The sequence below is a fragment of the Rhodnius prolixus genome, unplaced genomic scaffold, assembly GCF_049639745.1.
Source record: "Rhodnius prolixus isolate KJV_2025 unplaced genomic scaffold, Rpr scaffold_1, whole genome shotgun sequence".
Classification (NCBI taxonomy): Eukaryota; Metazoa; Arthropoda; class Insecta; order Hemiptera; family Reduviidae; genus Rhodnius; species Rhodnius prolixus.
Window position 1 is genome coordinate 46,344,606 of NW_027411581.1, and position 22,446 is coordinate 46,367,051.

General features: G+C 29.4%; 1 protein-coding gene across 9 annotated transcripts in view; it reads right to left on the reverse strand.

The window, feature by feature from the left end:
* Nucleotides 1-22,446, reverse strand: part of Fife (regulating synaptic membrane exocytosis protein fife) — a 261,312-nt gene that overhangs the window by 14,393 nt on the left and 224,473 nt on the right. For 7 of the 9 annotated variants that reach the window (XM_074141668.1, XM_074141641.1, XM_074141627.1 and 4 more), the window contains 6 exons: nt 20,459-20,517; nt 9,531-9,733; nt 7,496-7,659; nt 7,257-7,424; nt 3,432-3,623; nt 2,028-2,186 (listed from right to left, as the gene is read on the reverse strand). In XM_074141668.1, coding sequence (XP_073997769.1) covers nt 2,028-2,186; nt 3,432-3,623; nt 7,257-7,424; nt 7,496-7,659; nt 9,531-9,733; nt 20,459-20,517 — 945 coding nt within the window. Of the gene's footprint in view, nt 1-761; nt 786-2,027; nt 2,187-3,431; nt 3,624-7,256; nt 7,425-7,495; nt 7,660-9,530; nt 9,734-20,458; nt 20,518-22,446 lie in introns of all 9 variants that reach the window. The other 2 variants (XR_012462484.1, XM_074141676.1) reach the window with 2 other exon arrangements.

Below are 22,446 nucleotides of genomic sequence, written 5' to 3' on the forward strand. Positions count from 1 at the left end.
ATTATTTTATAGTAATATATCAAACATATTTTTTTTTTTTTTTTTGAGAGAGAGCTTTTTTAGGACCAACTCCAAATCTTGATTTTTTTCCTTTTTAGGTGATGTGCCGATGGATCTACTACAAAATTTTAAATAAGTTATTATTTCTTACAATGAAGACATAAAACAATACTCAATCACGCCCTTTTAAAGCTCTTAATTAACATTTAGCAACATTTAAAATAATATTACCCAACTTATGTAATAATATTTTAAATGCCTATGCAAAACAAAAATAAAATTAAAACAAAAATATCTAAACTAAATGTCCAAATGACCTATTAAAGCCCTATTTTTAATATTCTTCATTTTATTTACACATACTGAAATTTACATTTAATTTACATCTAGTGAGATTATAATACAAAGAACTAATAGAAAATTAAGGAGTTCCACAATGTATAGCAAATAATGTAACAAATAATTTAACTAAATCATTTACAATATTTTTGTGTGTAAAGATTAAACAAAAATAAAAATTAATAAACAAAAATTCGACAAAATGATGTAAATGATACTGTTTATATTTACAAACAATCAAACGTTCGCCAAATAAAATAAAGCAAAAATAAGACTTCTTTTAAAATGAATAAAATAAAATAAACACAATTGAACAAAGGGACAGACATGACAGATATTGATTTTGAACATAAAATAACAGTTGTTAATTATGGTAAAACAAAAATAGAAATTAGAGTCATTTTAGAAGTCCATCGTCTTACCTTCTATATTTTAGTTTTGTTCTGCTGCACCCAAATGGAAGAGATTGTGGTTTGAAAGTAGAAATATTTTTGTGTAGAGAAGTGATATAGAGAGGGAACAAAACAAAAAGAAAATCAAAATTTATCACATAAACAAATCTCTGTGCTTTTCTTTGTGTAAAGAGTCATATATTATGTATTATAATAATAATAATTATTTTTTTACATCAATTGTTAAAAAGAATTTCAGTATGTTTGTTTGTTTGTATTTTTTTTTACGTTCTATAATAATTTTTAGTAATACTTCTCCTTTTCAAGATTAGAAGGCAGCGTTAATACTATTAACTTCAGGAATTTCTATTCATTCAAATCTAGTTTGATAACTAGCCAACACTGTTATTTTCAAGAATACAATTACCTTTGACAAAGAAATTAAAAAAAGAGAGAACATAGTCATTAAAGTGAGGATAAGCCAATGGGGAAGCATATATTGAAGAATTGGATTCGACACTACCAATGAAAACGAGCAACTGCAAATTATTATTATCGCTTCGAAATATAAATTAATTCCATTAAAGAAAAAATTGCTTCGAGCAATGGAATTTTTCTAAAGGAAATTATTTATATTTAACTTTACTTAGTTAACCTATTCTAGGCGCTGCCAGTCTCTGGACAAGCTGTCCATCACCAAGCTATGATTGTAAAGGCTGCTAGGAAGACAATCTAAGGCAGTCGGTTGGATATGAATCCAGGACCTTTGGTTTACTAGGTAACCGCGATACTAAGCTGATTCCTTCCTTTTTCATAATTTATCTTTGTTTCCATTTACGGGATTCATCGAGCCTACATTTATCTCTAATTAACATAATTCATACTTTCGAAAGAAGTGAACTTTTTTAGTATGGAGGATTCATCCCAAACTACTCTTACTTCATGAAATCTTCCCACTGGATAATTAAGAAGACTTTTGTTCAATATTTAATTTTCTTCGTATGTCTTACAACATTTGAGCAGTAATAGCATGCGTAATTGATCTAATTTCTCTACTATGTAAGATTATCGGAGATTAAAATGAAAAAGGAAACACTAAGAAACTCAAGGATGGCCCAAACTTGAATACAATTTTTCAAGGGTTTAAACCAAATATCCTGAAATTTTGTCACCTTAACGCCACCCTCCAAAATTTAGTAAATTATAATAATTAAAATAAAATTAATTTATTCTTATCTAAATGCTTTGCTTTTTATCTTATTAGTTATTATGATTTTTAATATCATTTTTACTCACGTGAAGCTCGTCGTTTATCTCTTATAGAAGCCGCTCTACCTAGCAGTTCCCCTTTGACAGCTTTAAGACTTCTCAAAATTTCGTCTGGATCTCTCATAGCACGGCATATAGAGCTGCGTCTGCGTTCTTTGACGTAACTGGGTGGTGGTGGTTCAGCGTCTGAGTTTGTTGGACAGGTTGCAGGTCATAAAACAATACAAATACAAAATAAACATTACAGATCTATTGATTTTTAACAAAATTATTTGGAAATTTACTAGTCGCAACTTTTTTACTGCAGAGGCAATTGGTTAAAAACAATTAATAACAAATTATGACACAGTAAAGATAACAAGCTAAATTTCAACAGCAATGGACGGACCAGTAGTAATCTGCAAATTTAACTAGTGCTAACAAATGTAAGGGAATCAATTGATAGTGTTGTACCTATTATTAATTCCTGGCCGGAAGTTGAACTGAAAGAAATAATGGGCATTACTTTTTTTATTTTACATTCATCATTTAAACGGCGCTTCAGTTAGAACAGTGGTATTGAAGTCCTTCTATTGAAGTTTACTTCGTTTTTCAGAATTGCTTATCACTCCATTCTGTTTTAAGCAGGTACACTGTAGTGAGAATCTCGTATTAATTTTTTGTTTTTGTTTTCAAACGTTAACTTTTAATGTTAGCCATAGCTTTTCATAAACAAATTAAATTTATCTATTAAGTTAAATTTTATACACAAACAAATATTTAAATATATGAAATTTAAACGTATACACCCAAATTAAAAAGAAACTAACATTTTGATCGTAAAGAAACATCAAATTCTTTGAAAAGAACAAGAAGCGAATTAGTTACAAGAGAGTTCATTAAGACTGATGTTGTAAGAATAATTATTACTTGTTTATGTTAAATAGGCAGGGAGCTAAGTTACAAAAAAAGTAAATACAAATATTTCTAACAACTTAACGTTCATTAGATGATTTAAAAATAAACCTGCAAAGAAGCAACTTTATGCTTCTCTTTAACTTTAACATTTTCTTAAATAAAAAACAATATGAATAGATATAACATTCTTCACTCGAACTTTATAAACCAATCTAGAAGGAAGAAGTCAGACCGAAGTTGTCTGAAATGTGCCAACAAAGCTAAATTTAACCATATTATACATATTTATTTCCTAATGTCCCATAAAAAAAGGATCTACATTATTTTTTTTATCTACAGGATCTAATTTTTTTTTTTTTAATGAACGAAAACAGTTCTTTATAGGATGTGAAGAAAACAAATTTTGTTGGAATATGTTAAAAAAAATCTGCCTCAAGAAATAAATTTCTTGAAATTGTAACTTGTGGACTATTAAGTAATTTTAAAATGGTACTAAGACTATTACAATTCATTTTTATAAAATGATTTCATTACCTCCTTTCTCCGACGACTGAAAACTACTTCTTCTGGAACCCGGAAGAGATTTGGATGGATGAAAGTCTCTTGGAAGTTGATATGGTTCAAATTCCAGTTGTTCCGATTGACTTGAACCTCTTCGGGAACCTCCCATGTATGCATGATCAGGATGTAAAAACATACAACCTTCAAGTTCTAAATCGCTCGTTTCTGAAAGCAGCAGTAAGTAATGGAAAGATCTTAGGTAAGGTAAGTAATAAAAGAAAAAAAAATTATGTCATTCAGTATCTTAATAAAAAAGTATTTAGTAAAAATTTAATTTGTACATATTTAAGTAGGTAAATGAATTTTTTTTCGAAAAAAATTCTTAGAATTGGCAACATTTTCCGCAATACCTAATCCACAGAATTATTTATTTGGTCGGTATCAAATTTTCTATAAATCAACTTCCATAGGCATTTCTATGGATTTTAAAATAAGGTAAGATCTCATCTAAGATTATTAACATTACAATTGGCATATAGTGGAAATAATGTGTTATCAAAGCTACTAGCTCTGATACCACCGAAGAAAGATTTTACTACTATTATGTACAGATAACTCTTAGGTTTTCGCATGCTTATCAATTTGTTAAACTAACTGACTAATAAATTATGATGCACTACGGAAGTAAGTAGAGGTACAATACATCACTGGCTTTACAAAATTCAAGAAGCAATATTTGTTAGAAAATGTTAATAATAAACAACTGCAATTACCCTAATTTGGAAGTAAAACATTAAGTACCTTAATAAATGGCAATTACTTTACTTTTACAATAGAATAGTTTCATTATTTAAGTAAGGCCATCTGGAACTCCTCTGTGTAAAATTCCAAATCAAATTGAAACCCAGTAACAAAAATTATAATTTCTAATCGCGACAAAATGGCTTATGAGACTTAAGTATTGTGCCTCCATTAGATTAGATTGTGACAAAGAGCGGTCCCTCCATAAAGGGGAAGGAACGCAGACAATCCAAAATGTCCATTGTACCTCTATTGGATGAAGGAGTTTGGTATATACGTTTGATAGAAACATGGACAAAACGTGTGCAATTTACAAAACAAAAGTATACTATAATACTTTTAGCTCACGAAAGTTTAACTCTCCTACAGATTTTAAATACAACTAATTGTATTCCATATAAACTACTTCTTAACAAAATTCTAAGCACACATAAATATACCGTTCTAGCTGGCTGCATTTGTGCTGATATTTCTTAAGAAAAAGTATCCTAGAACACTCAGAAAATACTATTCTGCAGTTTTTAAATTTCATGTGTAGAGCTTGTTTTTATTCTCGGCGTTAGCTTTCGTTCCTTGGATGGAATCTAATCGTTGACGATTAAGATTTACCTCAGCTTTTGAATAACATATCACTGAATGATGGCATATTTTGAACTTCATAATTTGAAAGCTCCTAATTGAAGTGCATGTAAAAAGGAACGTTGCGAAATGAATTGAATAAAGTAAAAGTATAGATTCTAAATTCCGTCCAAAATTAATAAGCAGGAGATAAAGACATGCATTGTAGACTCGCATTCAATGAAAATTCGTTATTAGTCTGAACAACAGGCAGCAATATTCCACTCATTGAACAACGAAATGTCATTTTTAATGTTAGGTAACACTTTTGGAACTATTATTAATAACGCTACTCATTACTAATAGCTGGTGAAATTGCAACTTATCAGATGCTTGTAGGAAAAATAATAGAGATTTATTATTGGTAAAAACAAGAAGCTTATTCAGTCTCCAGAATTATTTCTTTATGCAATAAACGTTTCAGGCTTTCCAGAGCTCATTTTCATTCAATAATTCTGGTGAAAACTACTCTTACATCAAGGTGTAATCTACAAAGGATAAAGTGTAGCGGCCAGCTAAGCCAATGTGAAATAAAAAATGAATAACCTTTAGCTTCGATATTTCTCAATATTAAATTTTAATTTCTCAAATAACAAACTCTGTTTACGTTTACATTCTAATTATATATTGCCTTAGCTGTTAACATATTAAAAGAGTTTTACCTACAGTGAGTTCTAATTGGTCAAGCTTGACTACTTTCTTCGTGAAATAGAACTTTACTATTGTTGTAAAAGGTATAAACAGCAAGGGTTTATATTTGTACAAAGACCAGTTTCAATAAAGTTGTAAATTGTTGCAAGTTTTGGTTGTTGAAATGAATTTTTTTTATTTTAATTTAATATTTCAATTAAGTGTTCCATGAAAGAGTAATGTAGTTTGAAAAATTTTTCAAAAAGTATTTAAAAAAGAATATGAGTGAGTTTGTTGGAAAAATATTACACTTAAACAAGCGTTAACTTTTAAAATAATAAATTACATGACACAGACCATGAACAAACCTACAAACCATTTTCCAAAACCCAATCCCTTTTCATCAATTTGAGCTGCACATATTGTTGTAGGCAACATTGTATGAACAATGTTCACTACACTAGAAAATGTCCAAGAATCCATAAAAGACAAATGTAATAAAACAAAAACTTTCTTTGTTCATAAAACTAAATATGTATAGGAATTACAAAATTGAGATGGGAATTTTCAAAAAAGTCGATCTATTGAATAGTAAAGGCCATTCATCAATTCTTCAAAATTTAACTCTGAAAAATTAAAAATAATTTCAGTTGTTGATCCAATAAAAAAAAGGAATATATCCTTGAAAGATGACTAAAGCATGGTTTACTCTTTAGTTCCTTTACATCTGTGGAAAATGTGGATAGTAAATTAGCTCTTGAATTCCTTAAGTCTAAAAGGATGATAACTCCAAATCTTAATAAGCAAGTCTCCAATAAAGATTCGCAACTAATGGTGGTTGATGCGAGTCTGGTATGCATAGGAATGTTATATACATTAATTTGTGCAAGGAAAGCTGGATTTCTAAATAAAGCTGAATGTTGTGTTTCTGCACTATTTTAAATACGAATCTGTGTCAACCAATCCGCCGTTCATGGCTGAACCTCCGACAGTACTTGCATCCTTTTCTGAATTGGTTGTTTCCAATAGTAACCGGAACACAATAGGCTTCTATAAAGACAATAGTTTCTTATTTAAAATTTGTTTCCTGAACTCATAGAATATCTATTCAAACAGTTATTCTAATTTAGATTGAATGTGATTTGAAAAACAGAATTTCGTGAGTTTATATCAATATCGTTTCAACATAACGAGGGCCCATTAAAAAAAAACCTTATGGTTTCAGAAAATCACCACAGGGATTTCCCAACAGGGTAGAGACAACCACCCCAACCAACTGGGTTGAGAAGGTTTTAAACGCTGCCAAATCTTCTAGGGCAGCCTGGATGTCCGAGAAAGTAATAATCTAAGTATCTATGAGGCTGACCAGTTTTAGGTTATCCTCAGCACAGGCCTTTATAGCAACGATTTTAACCTGGGAACCGTGGTGTAGTTAACAAGACAACATTCAATGAATATTGTTGGTTTTACCGCAAAGATCCGACTGCCGAGCCAGTAACTATCTTAGATCTATCTGAGAAGAGGATTCGGCCCCTGTTATGCTAATGGCAGGGCTGGTTGACTTTATTTCTATCATATAAAAATAAGTTATTCTAAGTGGTCGACTAAGTACTCTACACATAATTGATCACATCTCTGATAATGGATGAAAATTCGAAGCAGGTGAGAATGTTCCTGAACAAGCATTCCGAGGCAGTTAAAATATTTTAAATTATAAACATATTTTGATATTTGTAATTAACTTCATCGCACATTACATCAGGCTACTGAGTTAATAAAAACATTGGATTGAATTTAACAGTTACGAACCGGACTGTGAGCGATCGCCTCTCCTTAATGTTCTTATAGAAGTATCACTTGCAAGGGAGGATCGAGGTGAACGATTCCCTCCACTTCTTAATTGCCTAGGATCTTCCAGTCGGTACCAAACCGGATTGTCATCTAGAAGTGCCTTTTGAAGGTCTACACAGCATTCCCCTGTGAAAATATTTTCATTAAATTTTTTACTAACCAGTGGCTACTAAAAGCTGTATTACATATATATTTACCTAAGAAGACCTGCTCCTTATCGGGTTTGTAGTCCCACAAAGTGACTTCTATGGTTTTCTCCATTAGATGTTCGCCACGAACATTTTTAAGTTCTAATGTGGTGTTCCAAATTGGATTTTGTGTTGGTTCAGCTACTTCTGTTTTAATTGCAGCTGTTTCGCTCCTATGCAGAGAGGACACATTATTCATTTCTTATTAAAACTAAGCTAATTTTAGTCTCATAAATTATACTTTCCACTTTCTCATGACAGTTACAGAGATGTATCGGTCCTCTCTAGGCTATTTTTTTTGTATATGCTACTGTTCTAGTATTGATTATTTTTCTTATATTGTTGAGAAAAAACCCAGAATGGTTCGAAATTATCTCTAATCAGGAGACAAGACAAAAATATAAATTTAGGAGACAGAAAGTATTTTACTTTCTCTAAACCAAATTCAGCCAGTCTACATAAAATTGAGTACTAACGAGTAATTCTACAGTGCCACACAAGATCATTATTTTTAATTAAACTATTAAGCTTAGCAAGAATCAGATCTCTGAAAGGTTCAGCACCTTCTAGAATATATGTTATCCGAAGAATAAATATTGTTCATTTATATCAAATCTCCTTTATAGTAAATACTAACAAAACTAAGGAGATCAAACTTCATAAATGCTAGATCTCTAAGCTGAAGAGACATTTTTATTTGCCAGGGAAAATGATATAGATGGCCAAGGAATTTTTGTATATAGGGATCCAATTTTTCAACTCCTCTTTCCCTGAATGCTGTTAATTGCCCTAAACCTAAATACCAGAAGGCAAACAAGGTTGTTTTCAAGATATTAAGTAAGATGAAAACGAATGACTGGCCTACGGTAAGCAGGTTGCATGAGTCTACCTCGTAAAGCACAATTCTATTAGGGATTTTAATTTGAGGGTATAGATATTTTTATTTATTAGAATCAAGTGCACTTAAGTTTTATAAGAGGCTACTGCAATTGGCCAATTTGCACTCCGAATTAAGTGGTGAGAACTGAAATGAGGTTGGACCTCTGTAACCTGTTAGCGATGTGCTCTCTCAACGCAGTAAAGGCCATTGATGATCCACAGCTGGAGGCTTCCGATCATCTGCAACAATAGCCTGTAAATACTGGCCCCATTAGCAGGGTCATCCAGCTTAGAAAACTGCTTAAAAATCTTGATTATCAAGAATTTTGATTTAAACATGATGCTGTGCAAGTAGTGGAATTAAACATTTATTGATTACACATACGCACTCCTTCTTAAATCGAAGGAAAGAAAGAATATTTAAACATGCAGCTAACGTTCACTACTTGTAGACTAATAAGTCAAATTACTACACCTGGCAAATAATATGTGAGTTTTGTAATCAGCAATACTCTGTGCTCTATTAATCCCCAGCAAATCGGTAGTCAATGTGACCAATTCTCTAATGAAGATTTATATAATTTGTTATTATACAACCCTTTTAATGATCATTTCAGGAACAGGTTTCTGCCCAATGTAACTTCATAGTATTTCATACTATTCTATGCTCCCAGAATAGGAAAGATTTTATCAGTTCTTGCGATTTACTCTCCTTAAGATCATCTCTAAACTTATAATTAACAATCGTTCTGAATTTTAACTTTATTATTATTATCTTATTCTTTTGTCCCTACATTTAGAAATGATGATTTTATGATTAAATCTGAGTTTGAAAGTCTGTGTATACATATAATTTTGAATTTGACATACAGTTTTTAATATTTTCTCTAATTTAAGAATTATTTTTAAAGCATGATAATATAAATTAGATTAATAAGATTAATGATTAGATTGGTTTTATAATTATTATGAGCTAAACTCTTGACAAGTAACTAAAGGAAATAAGCAACTTTCAAATAGATTTCTTGGTTCATTTAAACAGTATTTTTCTATGAAAGCTCTAAGAAAGATTATATTTTGAATTTTAACTTTATTTCTAAATTTATATTACTTTGTGTTTCAGAGCATTTATGAAAATACTTCAGAAATAGTAAAAAATACTTACGAGAACGGAAGTAGCCTTAACTGTAGATATGCTTCTGGTTGAGATCCATAAACTAGATCATCTCTATAGGCTAAATCATCAGCAGCGAACACAGAGACAACCAGTTCGTTCTTATCATCATTATACCATACTTGTAATTGAACTCGTCCGCTCACCTGATTTCGCTCTATCAATCGTTCTGCTTTCTCTTTCGCCAATTGCTCCTATATTCAATACACAAAGCCAATTTTGAAACGTTTTAAGATTGTGCAGGAAGTACAGAACTTTGAAGGCAATATTCGCTAATATTTTTTAAACAAGTTTTATTCATTTATTAAAACACAAATAGAAAATATATACATAAGATTATGTGACTCCAGACATCTCTTTCCATTTAACCTAACGGAGTCATGTTTACTCTTAAATAGCATAAGGACACACCATACTAAGAGTGTGGTTAGCGACTTTAAAGAAACAACATCAATCGCATCGCATTACTCCATCAGCAACCTTTTTGACTTAGTTTCTACTTTTCTTTCAAATAGACACGAATAATTCAATATTTCCGATGAAACTTTCGTAGTAGGAAGCCAGTATAAGGATTGTAAAAGAGAAATATTTTTAGATGTACTTAATTAAGGTATGATTTAAGAAAAAAATTACTATATACTGGAATTAATATACAAAATACAAATATTCAATAAATAGTTCTAAATGTAATTGTGTTTTATGGTTTTTTCCTAATTGCTACAGCCAGGATTCCCAAAGCCTTAGCGCACACCGTGAGAAGACGATGCAAAAAAGGCTGCGACCCCAATTTTAGGTATTGTACACGCTTTGTTCACCAAACAAAGTGTGTTCAAAGCCCAGTCAACCAACCAACCAATCCTCTTCTACTTTGGCCGTGACACCGTAATCAACTTTTACTTAAGGCGAATTGAATTACATATTTTGTGTGAAATTTTTTCTGTTTTTTTTTTACTCTCCATTTTTAATTAACATGACACTACGAAATCATCCAACCATCAGAGAATTTAGAATAGACGTATCTTTTAATTTAACATTTAAATTTTATTTTTAAGGTACACAATACACACATATTCTTGCCTTTCTCTATTTCTCCTCCTCTATTTCTAATTAGTTTTTACTCTTATCTTCTCTATTTCAGATCCTCTTACCACATTCATAAATCTTACGATATTTAAATATAATGTTTTAACCTTTCATTTATTCAAGCAATCTAACTTATTGAATTTGATTAGTGGTTATTGGTTACGTAGGTGAACTTATAGTAGGTACTTATAAATAGGAAGTCCCCAAATAACTAAATTTGTATACATTGTATACCTATTTTTTTTTATATTTATTTATTTGTTGTGAAGTATGACCTACCTTTCTGATTAAACCCTCTAATTTGGTAATTGGAATTATGAATGACTGTAAAATAGGCTTACTTTTAAAAAAACCTCATTCGCTTGTATGCTTCAACCCGTCTGTCCACTCACTATCTTTCCTATTTAGAATCGCACGCACCAACTAAGCTACAGTTTAAAGCCTCAAATTCCAGACACTGTGTAAATGATAGATAAATCAAATAGCACTAATAAATTATTATATCTAACTACCACAGCAGTCATTTACAAAAACAAAAATTATTAAATAATTGTGTAAGGGTTACCCATAGCGCTCTCAAGGGCCGGCCCGTCCAAATACCGTATAGCTCCCGGCTACTCAACCGCCGAGCAATAAAAATACTCCATTGTCAGGATCATATTTATCATATTGTCAGGCTTCCGCAGGACAACTCACTCTCATTTCTTCATGTCCCATTTGTCAGGATACAGCCGAGCTAAACTAGTGTTGTGGTAAGATAGGTAACAAATAATACCCAACTTTGAATCCCATATTAACATAATATAATGTTCGAAATCGATAAGCTTAGGCGAACAATAAATATACAAATCTTAACTAATGACAGCTAAAATGATCAGCGGGCGAGCTCACACGTGGTAATACAACAATAAAGAACGTTCGAATAGGAGTTATTTTTCCAGTCATCAATGTACCGTATAACGTTCGTATTGCCAGCGCGGGCAACTTAAAATACCTGCGGTTCGTTGTGCAGTAACACAATAGTAACACAAGTACACACTTAAGTAACAGTTATTTACAAACAACATCTACTGTGAAAGCCCCAGCTGTTACAATGAGGTTCTGCTTTTCCCAGCTTGAATCCCATTCTTTTTTAACTTAAACTCGCGCATAATCACTTAAACCTACATTCCCATTATTACTAAAATGTCAAACTCTCGGGCTTTAGACATCCAGCACTCAGTTAATAAAAATTCGTCCGGACTTACTCACCAAACTGCGCCCAGCCGGGTTGTGTCTCTTTCTGCTCCGTCCAGCTGAAAAATGACTAACTAGTAGCGTTTACAAATCATAGTTTTGGCTGCTTATATAAGCGCACTTCAACGTACCCACCCCGTTTTTTTTTTAAAGAAATTTTCCTTCACTCTTACATTCCATGATTTCCAAAATACTTATTACATACTAGGTTACAAAAATATGGTTAAGACAGACAATGCATCATCATGTCGATTAGTAAAGTGCCAAACCAATAATTTTGGCAATGTAATAAAAAACCCAATTCCAATAAACAAAACTCTAATTTAATTTCAATATTTTGATATCATACATAATACACCAGGATCTATAGCTTAACTAACTTCTTTTTATTTAGTACTTCTTCCCGAAAGTACGCTTGAGTAATAAAACAAAACTCTCTAGGGTCAACTCGCTTGCTAATTTAATTTAACACAATAATAATGATAACAGTAATTTAACTCAGTGCTTTAAGTACTGTTGTAATCCCTTCTTTTTATGTACAAGATTTCAATCTCAAAAAACTTATATATATATATACATATAAGTCTATATCAATCTCTTTACTTACTTACAAATAAATGAAACGAGGGAATGTTTTCCTTTTGCTGGAGTTGACATTGTGTATCATGTGTCAAGCGATTTAGCTAGCAATCTTGCTTTCAGTGCAAGAAAAGGGTAAAAGAAGATAAAACTTAAATCTGTGACTGTTCTTCACGATAGAACTAAAAGAGGTATTCGGCCCGAAACGATAATCCAGTTAGCCTTCTTCGTATGCTTTATTTTTTAGAATAATAGTATGCCAACCATATTGTATTTCCTGTACATTTTTATGTTTCTTTGTGTGTAGCTGTTATCTAGCTGTAGCTGGATTATTGAGTATTCTTATAGAAAAATCTTAAATGAAAATTTCAAGATCTAATTATCTTCTTTAAACATTAAATAAATTAAATCTACTCGATTGCATGCAAAGAGATTATTTGTAATTGCATGCACTGATGTAGATATTAAAAATAAAAAATTACTAAAATTTTACTTATCCTAACATTTATGTATACACAAAACCACTTAGTTCAAAAATTATTTAGTAAAAGAGAAAAAACAAGCATGCTTTTACATGAATGATTACAATACAAGCCAATTTAATAATTATAGAAAATTAAACCATCATTCAGTTTTATACTTTATTTATGGGTTATCTTTTTCATCTCAGTTTTTTATGGTTAGCTAAATTTTATTTCTTAAGCTTACCAATCAAAAACAATTTGTGTAATAAGGTGGCACATGGAAATCAAAAAATATTTAATATAATTTACGAAAGGAATAATGTATAGAACAATATTGCATACATGCAGTAGTAACATGCATCTAAAAATCAAAATTCAAGTGCTTTCCAAAGAAACCTATACTTTAAGAAAAAAATTAAAAAAGAAAGAGTACTTTACATTAAAAATATCCCCTCCCGCTTAGCCGTAATAAAATTATTTTTAATACTCAAAGTTAACAAACGTATGACAAAATTTTAGTACACCTTATTAAAAATAAAAAGAATAAAAATTGAAATATATTGAAAATCGTAAGTGGGCAAAATTTAACTGGATAGGTGTCTTTTTTTTATACAATACTTAAAAAATTATTTGTTCAACTATACACATGTAGAGCTTGGAAGGCGTGGTTATAGAAAAATAAATATAAAGTTTGATCAAAATATTTGTAATGTATGGGGATTAAAATGATAACTTAAAATAATATATGAAGTTTTGCTTTTAATTTTTTAAAGATTTTTTTTTGCTTCACGTCTTTTCAAATTTTATAAGTAATGAGATAATTTATGAGTTCACTCTCTAGACATGTTTGATGAAATGTTCTCGCCAATGCGAGCCTTCGCCTGCATTACTTAGTCATCTAACTGCCAATCGCTGCTGTGGCATCTTGGTAGCTCTACTTCAAAACAGAGTAATTTTTGCCGACTCCTTAATTATTAAAAAAAAAGGGGTATTATCGTACAATATTTTAATTCAATAATGTAAAAAAAAAAGATTACCTTCCCCTCTATTTGATTTGCTCTTATTTGAAGACCTACATAATCATTATAAATCCCTAAGAAAATTGGACAAACTTTTTTAGAAGCAATTTTAAATTCTTAAAATTAATAATGTATAGATATTAAGAATTATATCTTTCATAAGGAGCAAGACTTACAAGTTTCAAAGTATTCTTAGATGTGAAGCATTATAATTATATTTTTTATTTCTATTATTACTACTTTAAATTTTCTTTGCAATCTATCTAGCCAACAACTACATTTAAAATAGTGCTATTACTGAAGTGAATAAAAAATAATTTAATGAAATTTATACAACACGAAACTATTTTTCAATAAAAATAAACTACGCACAATGCAGCAAATAAATAATATACAAAAAGATTAGAATATATAAAAATATAAAAACAGAAACGGATATATGTACAACCGATATTTAGAACGTTATTATTTGATAATGAAAGAAGAATTTCAATGAGATGAAAAAATGATTTAAAAATAATGAATTTGAAATAAAATTTTGTACATAATTAAAAAATAAAATAAGGCAAGCTCCATGCATTCCAATCTTAAATTAACTTTTATTTTCTTCATACTTATTATTTTTTAAAAAAAGTTTATATTGATATAAAAAAATAACATTTTCTTTTTTCAATGTGCCACAGATGCTTGAGGTGTTTCTTGTATTGAAATATTGAAATATTTTATTGGAATGGTGTTAATTTTGCTATGCAAATATCTACACATATCCAGAATTCGGGGTTAAAAAAAAAGTAATAATAATAAACAAACAAAAGAAACAGTATATATTTTTCATTGTTTTTTCCTTTAATAAATTTTTCCATTCAATATTTTGCCCACAATACGACACTGAGTGAAACGTAGCTTTGTTTCCCCTTTAACTTATTTATTTAACTTTTTTAATTTAACCATCTACCTAATTAATTTATTACAAGTGACTTCTAATTGTGTATTTATCTTTTCATTTTTAGGTCATTTCTATTTTAAGTTACTAAGAACAACTATTATAGACATTTTTTTTTTTTTTAGGAGATCGGATAAATAATTCTTTGAATCTACTTGTATACAAAATTCTCACTGCTCTATCAGAAAACTTTTTCTCTTTCAAATTTTCACTTTTTAAACTGCTATGCTTAAAAAAGATTATTTAATTCTGAAGCATTAATAATTTAATTCAAATGATGTGAGATTTTTTAAGATATAATTTAAAATATTTCAGTAAAATATGACATTCGATGTAGATCCCTTTAAAATATTAGTCTATTTTTTTGCGAAATGTAACAAATACTATATTTAGAATATTTACTTGAAATTCTCGAAGAAGAAAGTAACCATTTTTAACCACAACAGTTTATTATTACTCTTATAAGTATCTTCGCTGTAACAAAATAAATGAAAAAAATATCACTAATTAATCAAAGTATTTCAATGAATTTATATCTGGGAAAAATTTGTATTGGAATTTGTTATATTTCAATCATTACAAAATTATGCCTAATTTCTTTTAAAATGTTCAACACAATCTAACTAACTTGATACTTTATAAATACGATTAAAATAACATTAATAATAATAATAATAATAATAATAATAATAATAATAGGTACAGACAAAACTCAATTATAACTTTTTCTTCTAATGTAGAAAGTCATCCTTTTTTCAAGAAACATTTATATAAATATGTATATAGTTTGGTTAGACTACTGGAGGTGTCTTGCACGAAACGATTAGGAAACAAGAATAGAATTTGGAATTTGATCCAAGGGTCAACTACTTAAGGGTGGACTACAACATAGTAAAAAGTGGCGATGCAGTAACAAAAAAATATAGCGCAAAGGTAACTAACAGAGAACTAAGAAAAAGTAGGTTCGTCAGCTGAAATAAGTAAAGAAAACAATTGTTAAGATTTAGCAAACAAATGCACAAACCTAACTAAAGGCAGTTTTCAAGATCATGAATTGAAATTGCCTTTGAAAATCTTAATAATGTTTATGAAAATTGAAGATATCCATCAAAGAAATATCCATCCATTCGTCTGTTATACTGAGCTACCCTTTACACAGCCCTTTGAACAGTTACAGGCATCCTTATGCTATAAAATTTAAAATTCACATGGCTACATGTGAATAAAAAATTGAAGAAAGCAATCATAAAACCTCTGTCACAAGCTACTCCTATCTGCTATGGTCAGCAAACCATTTCAACGACTATATGAGGAGCTGGAAGCAGACACGCTTTTTTGTGTCTTTTTGGTCTTTTCTATGATAGAACAGCTCTTAAATACAAATACGGCAACCCAATAAAAGACAAGAATGCCAGTCTTTCAGGCAGAACTAGCACAACATTTCTTGGGCCTGCAGTTATTCTTAGAATTGCCATTTTTTCGCCAGGCAGCGGTCTTTTAGAAGGAATATTTTCAAGGCAGAAGAGAGGAAATGCTACGAAGATTGAGGATAGTAAATCGTTCATAAAAATGCTTAGCGTTTTGTAATTGATTTGAATGATTGATATGATCTACAATTATCATACTAAATGAAGAGACATATTAGTGCATTACCATTTTATTAAACTGCAGGCCGTTACTTTTAATAAGTTACTATTCCTTTAATTGGTAGCTCAATAAACAAACATCTTAATTGTAGAGGGTACCTTGAGTTTAAGAGCATTTATTTAGATATTTTGTTTCTGGTATATTTTATTTTTCGCATCGACGCGGTAGTTTTATTGTAAACTTCTATTTGGGCAATAATTATTTATCCATTTCTCCTTTTTTACATTTTTTTTTTTTTTTTTTGCAAAGTGATTTAAATAGATGAACACAAAATCTGCAACTCAGATCTACTTTCCACATAGTAGTTATGATTATTTTTTTTTCTGTGTTTTACTTTATTGTTAGATGCTGTAAAGAACACTTAAAAACTAAATCTATAAACATTCTACACAGTTTCTTTTATGAAGGTATGAAAATAGAGTGCTTATGGAAAATCTCTCAATATTTACGAGTTATGAACTTTTTCTTTATTATCATTTTAATTAAAAAAACAAAAAAAACATATTTTTTAATCATTATTCTATTATATTAGTTCTCTTTAAATTAAAGTTTATACATTTATATTATTTATTATTATATAAAATATGATTTATATATATATATCGAGATAATGGGTTCATGTTTTTTAATTTCACAATAGAGTGATACTTTTAGATAAATGCTTACATCTAATTGACAACACACAAGTTGGAGGAGGAAAAAAGGCCCCGTATAATCCGCATTCTGAAATATTACATTCTTTTGTTTAATTTGGCATAAGAAGTATTAATTAACTAAAAAACAAAAACAAACTGAGATGCAATAATTAGATATTCTTTTAGATTGCTATTACAGGACCTAAATACTTTTTAGAATTTGGGGTACAAAAAGCGCGCGTTCGATAAGAATATTTATATATATTTTAGCTTTTTATTTTATTTTATTATTTTTTAAATAGAGAAAATGCAGCAGTTATAACATTAGAAAATATTTTATTGTCTACGCCGTGGACAGTCAGCGCCACTAGTCCATCGGTTTATTTTTGTTTAAGTTATGAAAATGTTTACTCATTTTGAAGGTTTCTGGGCATTAAACTTTATTAGTCTCAGTGAAATCTCAAGTGTGGCAAAGAGCGTTATTCGATAATTAGCCACTAAAAGTATCAAAGATATGAGTCATGATATTCGCTGAAAAACTGGATATTCGGCTGTTTCCTTAAGCCATTTGATTAAGAGTCTAGAGACATGATACTAAACAGTTATTTGCATCTATAAATAAAAAATGGATAAGATGGAAGTGGCAAGTTTGGAATGAGAAGAAACCACTTATAACTTGTAAAGGATATAACTAAAAAAAGGTCTACTAAATTTGTCCCAGCGATTCAGATTCGATATATTCCATTGCTTTCTTCAAGACACTGGCATGTATACGAGTGTATAGGTTTTCCCTATAGACTTTAATTTTCTAAAAATATTGTTAATATTGGTTTTTATATTTTCTTCTTTGAAACTATTTTTTTGTTTTTTGTTTAAAGTTACTTATTATATGTATACCTTTATATATGTAAATATACACCTTTTGTGAATAGTGTGTGATGGCGGAGAAGCAGTTTGCTTGAATGTTCTTAAACCAAAATAATTCACACACGTACTAATAAATAAACTCTGCAGCAAACGAAGATTTAAAGTAATTAATAAATATATTGAACATAATGTGTCTTGAACAGATTTTCTAATTTTAGTCAGTTTCGAACTAGGGCTCTAAAGTTTCTGTAAATTATACTGGCAAAAAAATGTGCCCGTTTTATTATACTTTCAATTTAAGATCACCCTAATTAAAAGAAGAAAAAAAATTAGCAACATGTATATTGCATTAAAATAGAAATTTCATACGGCACCAAAAGGGAATTTGTTGACTGATTCTGAATTGTATGCATGGGCAAATCACAATATTTTTACAATCAAATTTTTTGTTATTTTTTTAAATAAAGTAACCTATAACCTTCTCTATAGAGAAGAAACAAAAATTTTATTATTTCCAAATAAGATATTCAAAAATTCAGCGTCCTTTTCCAAACTGATTGTCTTAGGATTAAGTATTGGCTTTTTTAAAATCAAATAAATATTATTGAAGAAAGAATTATGTTCTAAAATTTGAATTGTATAAATACATTAGGCCTTTGGACATTGGGCGCTTACACCGTCATCTAACGCCAGATAAAGCCCACTTTATTAAAAATTGCTCATCCAAAATAGAACAAAAAATATACGAGACAAAAATTACTTCTTTACGATTCATATCTCTATTTTTTTTAACCAAAAATTTATATTAATTTGCCACTTATTTTTTTAGATATATTTTTTTTTTTTTGTAATAGATATGTACAAATTTACAATAATTCATAGATAAAATAGACATCTATAAAATATTTCAAGTATAAAAACGATTCTAAAATATATACTATATATGCTTTTCTTTTTGTAACTTTTTGAAAGAGGTGAAATCAAAAGTTTTTTTCAAAGCCTAACATCATATTTGGTTTAAATCCAATTTGATATTGTTTTCAAACAGTAAATAAATTATGTTTTTTCTTTAACTCTTTGACTCTCCATATATCGGCTTTAAAAATCTATTTCCTCTTTTGAATGTTTTATTCATTAAAAGAAACCAGAGTTACTGATATTGCAGCCACATTATACTACTTACATTAGAAATTTGTAAGGATTAGATGTTTCGTTTTTACTTGATGATAAAAGTGATATGTACATTTTTAAATGTATCATAAAGATTTGGATGGTTCATTTTATTAAATATGTTTTGATTGTTACTATACCCTGTTGGAAAAACGGATTATTCCAGCAAGAGTTTTGAAGTGGAATTTTTATTTGTTTAAATCCAGAATTTTGTTACCATACTAAAGGCTCAAAGGTATGGAAACAAAATTTGGATTTTATTTTAATACTTGAACAAAAGAACTAGGAAAGAAACCTAAATAAGAAGTGTGTGTTGGGTCTGCTGTTTGAGTATAAGTTTTGACGAAGGAAATTTGTACACTACTCTTTTCTTTTTTTTTTGTGCAATTACAAAAATTTTCAATTAAAATTGGAAAAAGTTTCTTAGATTTAAGTACTAGGTAAGCTTCTTTCCTAGTTCGTAATCTTTAATAGTCATATATAAAACTAACATTTATAAATAGGTGAACATTTAGTTTGATAAACAATTAGTACTTTCCATTTTCTAAAATATTTGTTTTGAACTTTTTTAAATATGGATTAATTTCATCATATTTGCATAGTATTTTATGAATATTCAATATTTTAAATACAATGTTTATTTAAAATGTAAATTGTAGATTTATTTTTATTGAAATTTCTCAAATAACAGTTACATTTAAAAATCTCTAACGGCAGTTTGCCTTTTAATATTTATAGTAAAATCAAACATTTTTTAATTACTTTTAAAATAGACAGATAATTTTCATTACTTTGATTTCTTTTAAAGATTATCGTTATAGAGTTTATTTATTTTTAGGAAGTGGTAACTGTAAAGTGTTTTTGTTACATTAATAATTAAACACATACGTTTGAAACTGTAAGCATTTAATATGTAACATGGAAAACGGATAGTTTACCTTTTGTTTTGTTAAAAAACAAAAATTTAAATCTTCCAAAACACAAAATAAATTTGTATATAATTTATGTGAAGTAATATTTAATTTCTTTTTGGTACATCCGACCATTTATTCCGCATTTTATTTTTTGTCTGCTTTGCGCACACAGGAGGGAATATTCGTATAAAATTGTCTTATTTAAATTAATGAATAATTAAAACAAAATAATAAGGATACAAACATGCAAAATACTACATTATGCGATCTAATTTTTCTCGCTTTTTAATTTCTGTTGTGTTTTTTTTAAGTATTTAAAAAAATAAAAAATAAATTAGAAATTTAAAATTCACTCTTTATACCGGTGTTTTTGGCAATTTCCTTCTTGTTGGGGAAACTGGAGATTTGTCAATGTCTGCATCTAGAAAATAATTGAAATGAACAAAATTACCATATAACTAGACTATTGCAAAAATTTTTTATTCCTTTAAAATATAGTGGAGGGGATTATAATTACATTTAAAATTATGATTTGTTATTCTCTAAAAAATTGCTCTAAATTTAGCAGCGTGTAACATAAGAAAAAAAAAGAAACTAAAAGCAGATGAAGCAGTTTTAGTAATTGATATTTATTTATTACCTTTTAAAATACCCAATGGCTAGCATGTTTGTAATTCAGTTAAAGATTTTTGTTTAAAGGATTAAAAATTTTAGCGGTAAATTTTGATGAAAAATAATAAATGGCACATTATTTGGATTTTGGAGAAGTGTAGATTCCTATATAGCAGCATTTGAATTCAGGGTGTATCTAAATAGATACTGTATCTATTTAAATAGAGTTGGCTAGGAATTTTGAATCATGATGCGAGATTGCTGGGAATTAGAACCATTCTCAGAAAAATGCGAGAAGCATAGCGAAGACTACTAGAAAAGATGGTGACTAAGTGATGGGCTGGGCATTAGCAACAGGTGTAAGACATAGTTGCATATACAGGTTGCAATACTGTTCAGCAAACAGCAGAAAAATAGATTCTTCAACCAGAAAAACATCTAAATTTGATAGTAGTATAGGACAGGGGTCGGCAACCCGCGGCTCGCGAGCCGCATGCGGCTCTTTTATCCAAATTTTGTGGCTCTTCAGTCTGTCCAAAATAAATTGTATATTTCAATTTTATTGAAATAAATGCAAATTTCATTTATTAAAGTGAAGATATTTTTGCAAAAAGAATTTTAAATGTGATGGGTTTGAAATTGAATAGAATTATATTAAAATACAGAACGTAATTATAAAAGACTGCCGCCATTTTCATTCATATACAGGTTTAGTTATTATTTATTTGTTTATTTACTTCGCAATATGTGAAAATAAATATATAAAACATTTAAATGTTATTGAATATCATAAAATAATAATTTGTGAATAGAAATGATCTACAGAGTTTGTTTACACTATCATCCTTGCGGCTCTTGGTAAGATTTATTAAAATTATTTAAGGAGAAATGGCTCTCTACTTAAAATAGGTTGCCGATCCCTGGTATAGGACTATGATTAATTCTTTTTAGGCTTAGATACGGTTTTAAACATCCAACTAAAGCATCTTCCCTGGAGATGGGCATATGTTTAGTACAGAAAACTAACCGAGTCAGCAGATCTATGAGGAAGCATTCATTCGGATATGAAGAGCAGGTTTGGTTTTCTAAAAAAGATGTCGTAAAAGGAGTCGTAGAAAAGAGAACAGGTGAACTCACACAAAATCAAACTGGATAAGGAAGAAAAAGAAGAATAACGCGGTATACCAGGAAACAACCTTCACGCCAGAGACTCGCCTGAGACAGTCTGCTATCAGAGGAGGAAGATGTAATGTCATGTGGTATTGCTTTAATAGTTAATCACATCATTTATTCAAACATTATAAAAACCATATGATGTTAAAATATTGAGGTAAATCTTATGCACTCAAAATGATTGTACAAATTAAATGATTATACTTATTAAAAGCGAGTTTACTTTTACGTTAGATTTCAATTAGGTATTTTAACAGTACTTTTGTCTATTGCAAACCCGTTACTCCGTTTGGGAGTTCCAAACACTAACCTCTTAGCTAATCTCTTCTCTTATTATTATTTTATTAATAATAAAAGTAATAACACGAATTGTAATGTAAAAAACGGTACAAAAACTTTACGAGGGTCGTTTGAAAAGTCCGTGCAAAAATAAAAACTACTTAATTTTTTGGGGTAAACCTTTTTTATTTTTCAACATAGTCTCCTTTTAGGCTTATACACTTCGTCCAACGCTGCTCTAGTTTGTTGATCCCTTCCGAATAATAGGATTTGTCCAAGTCTGAAA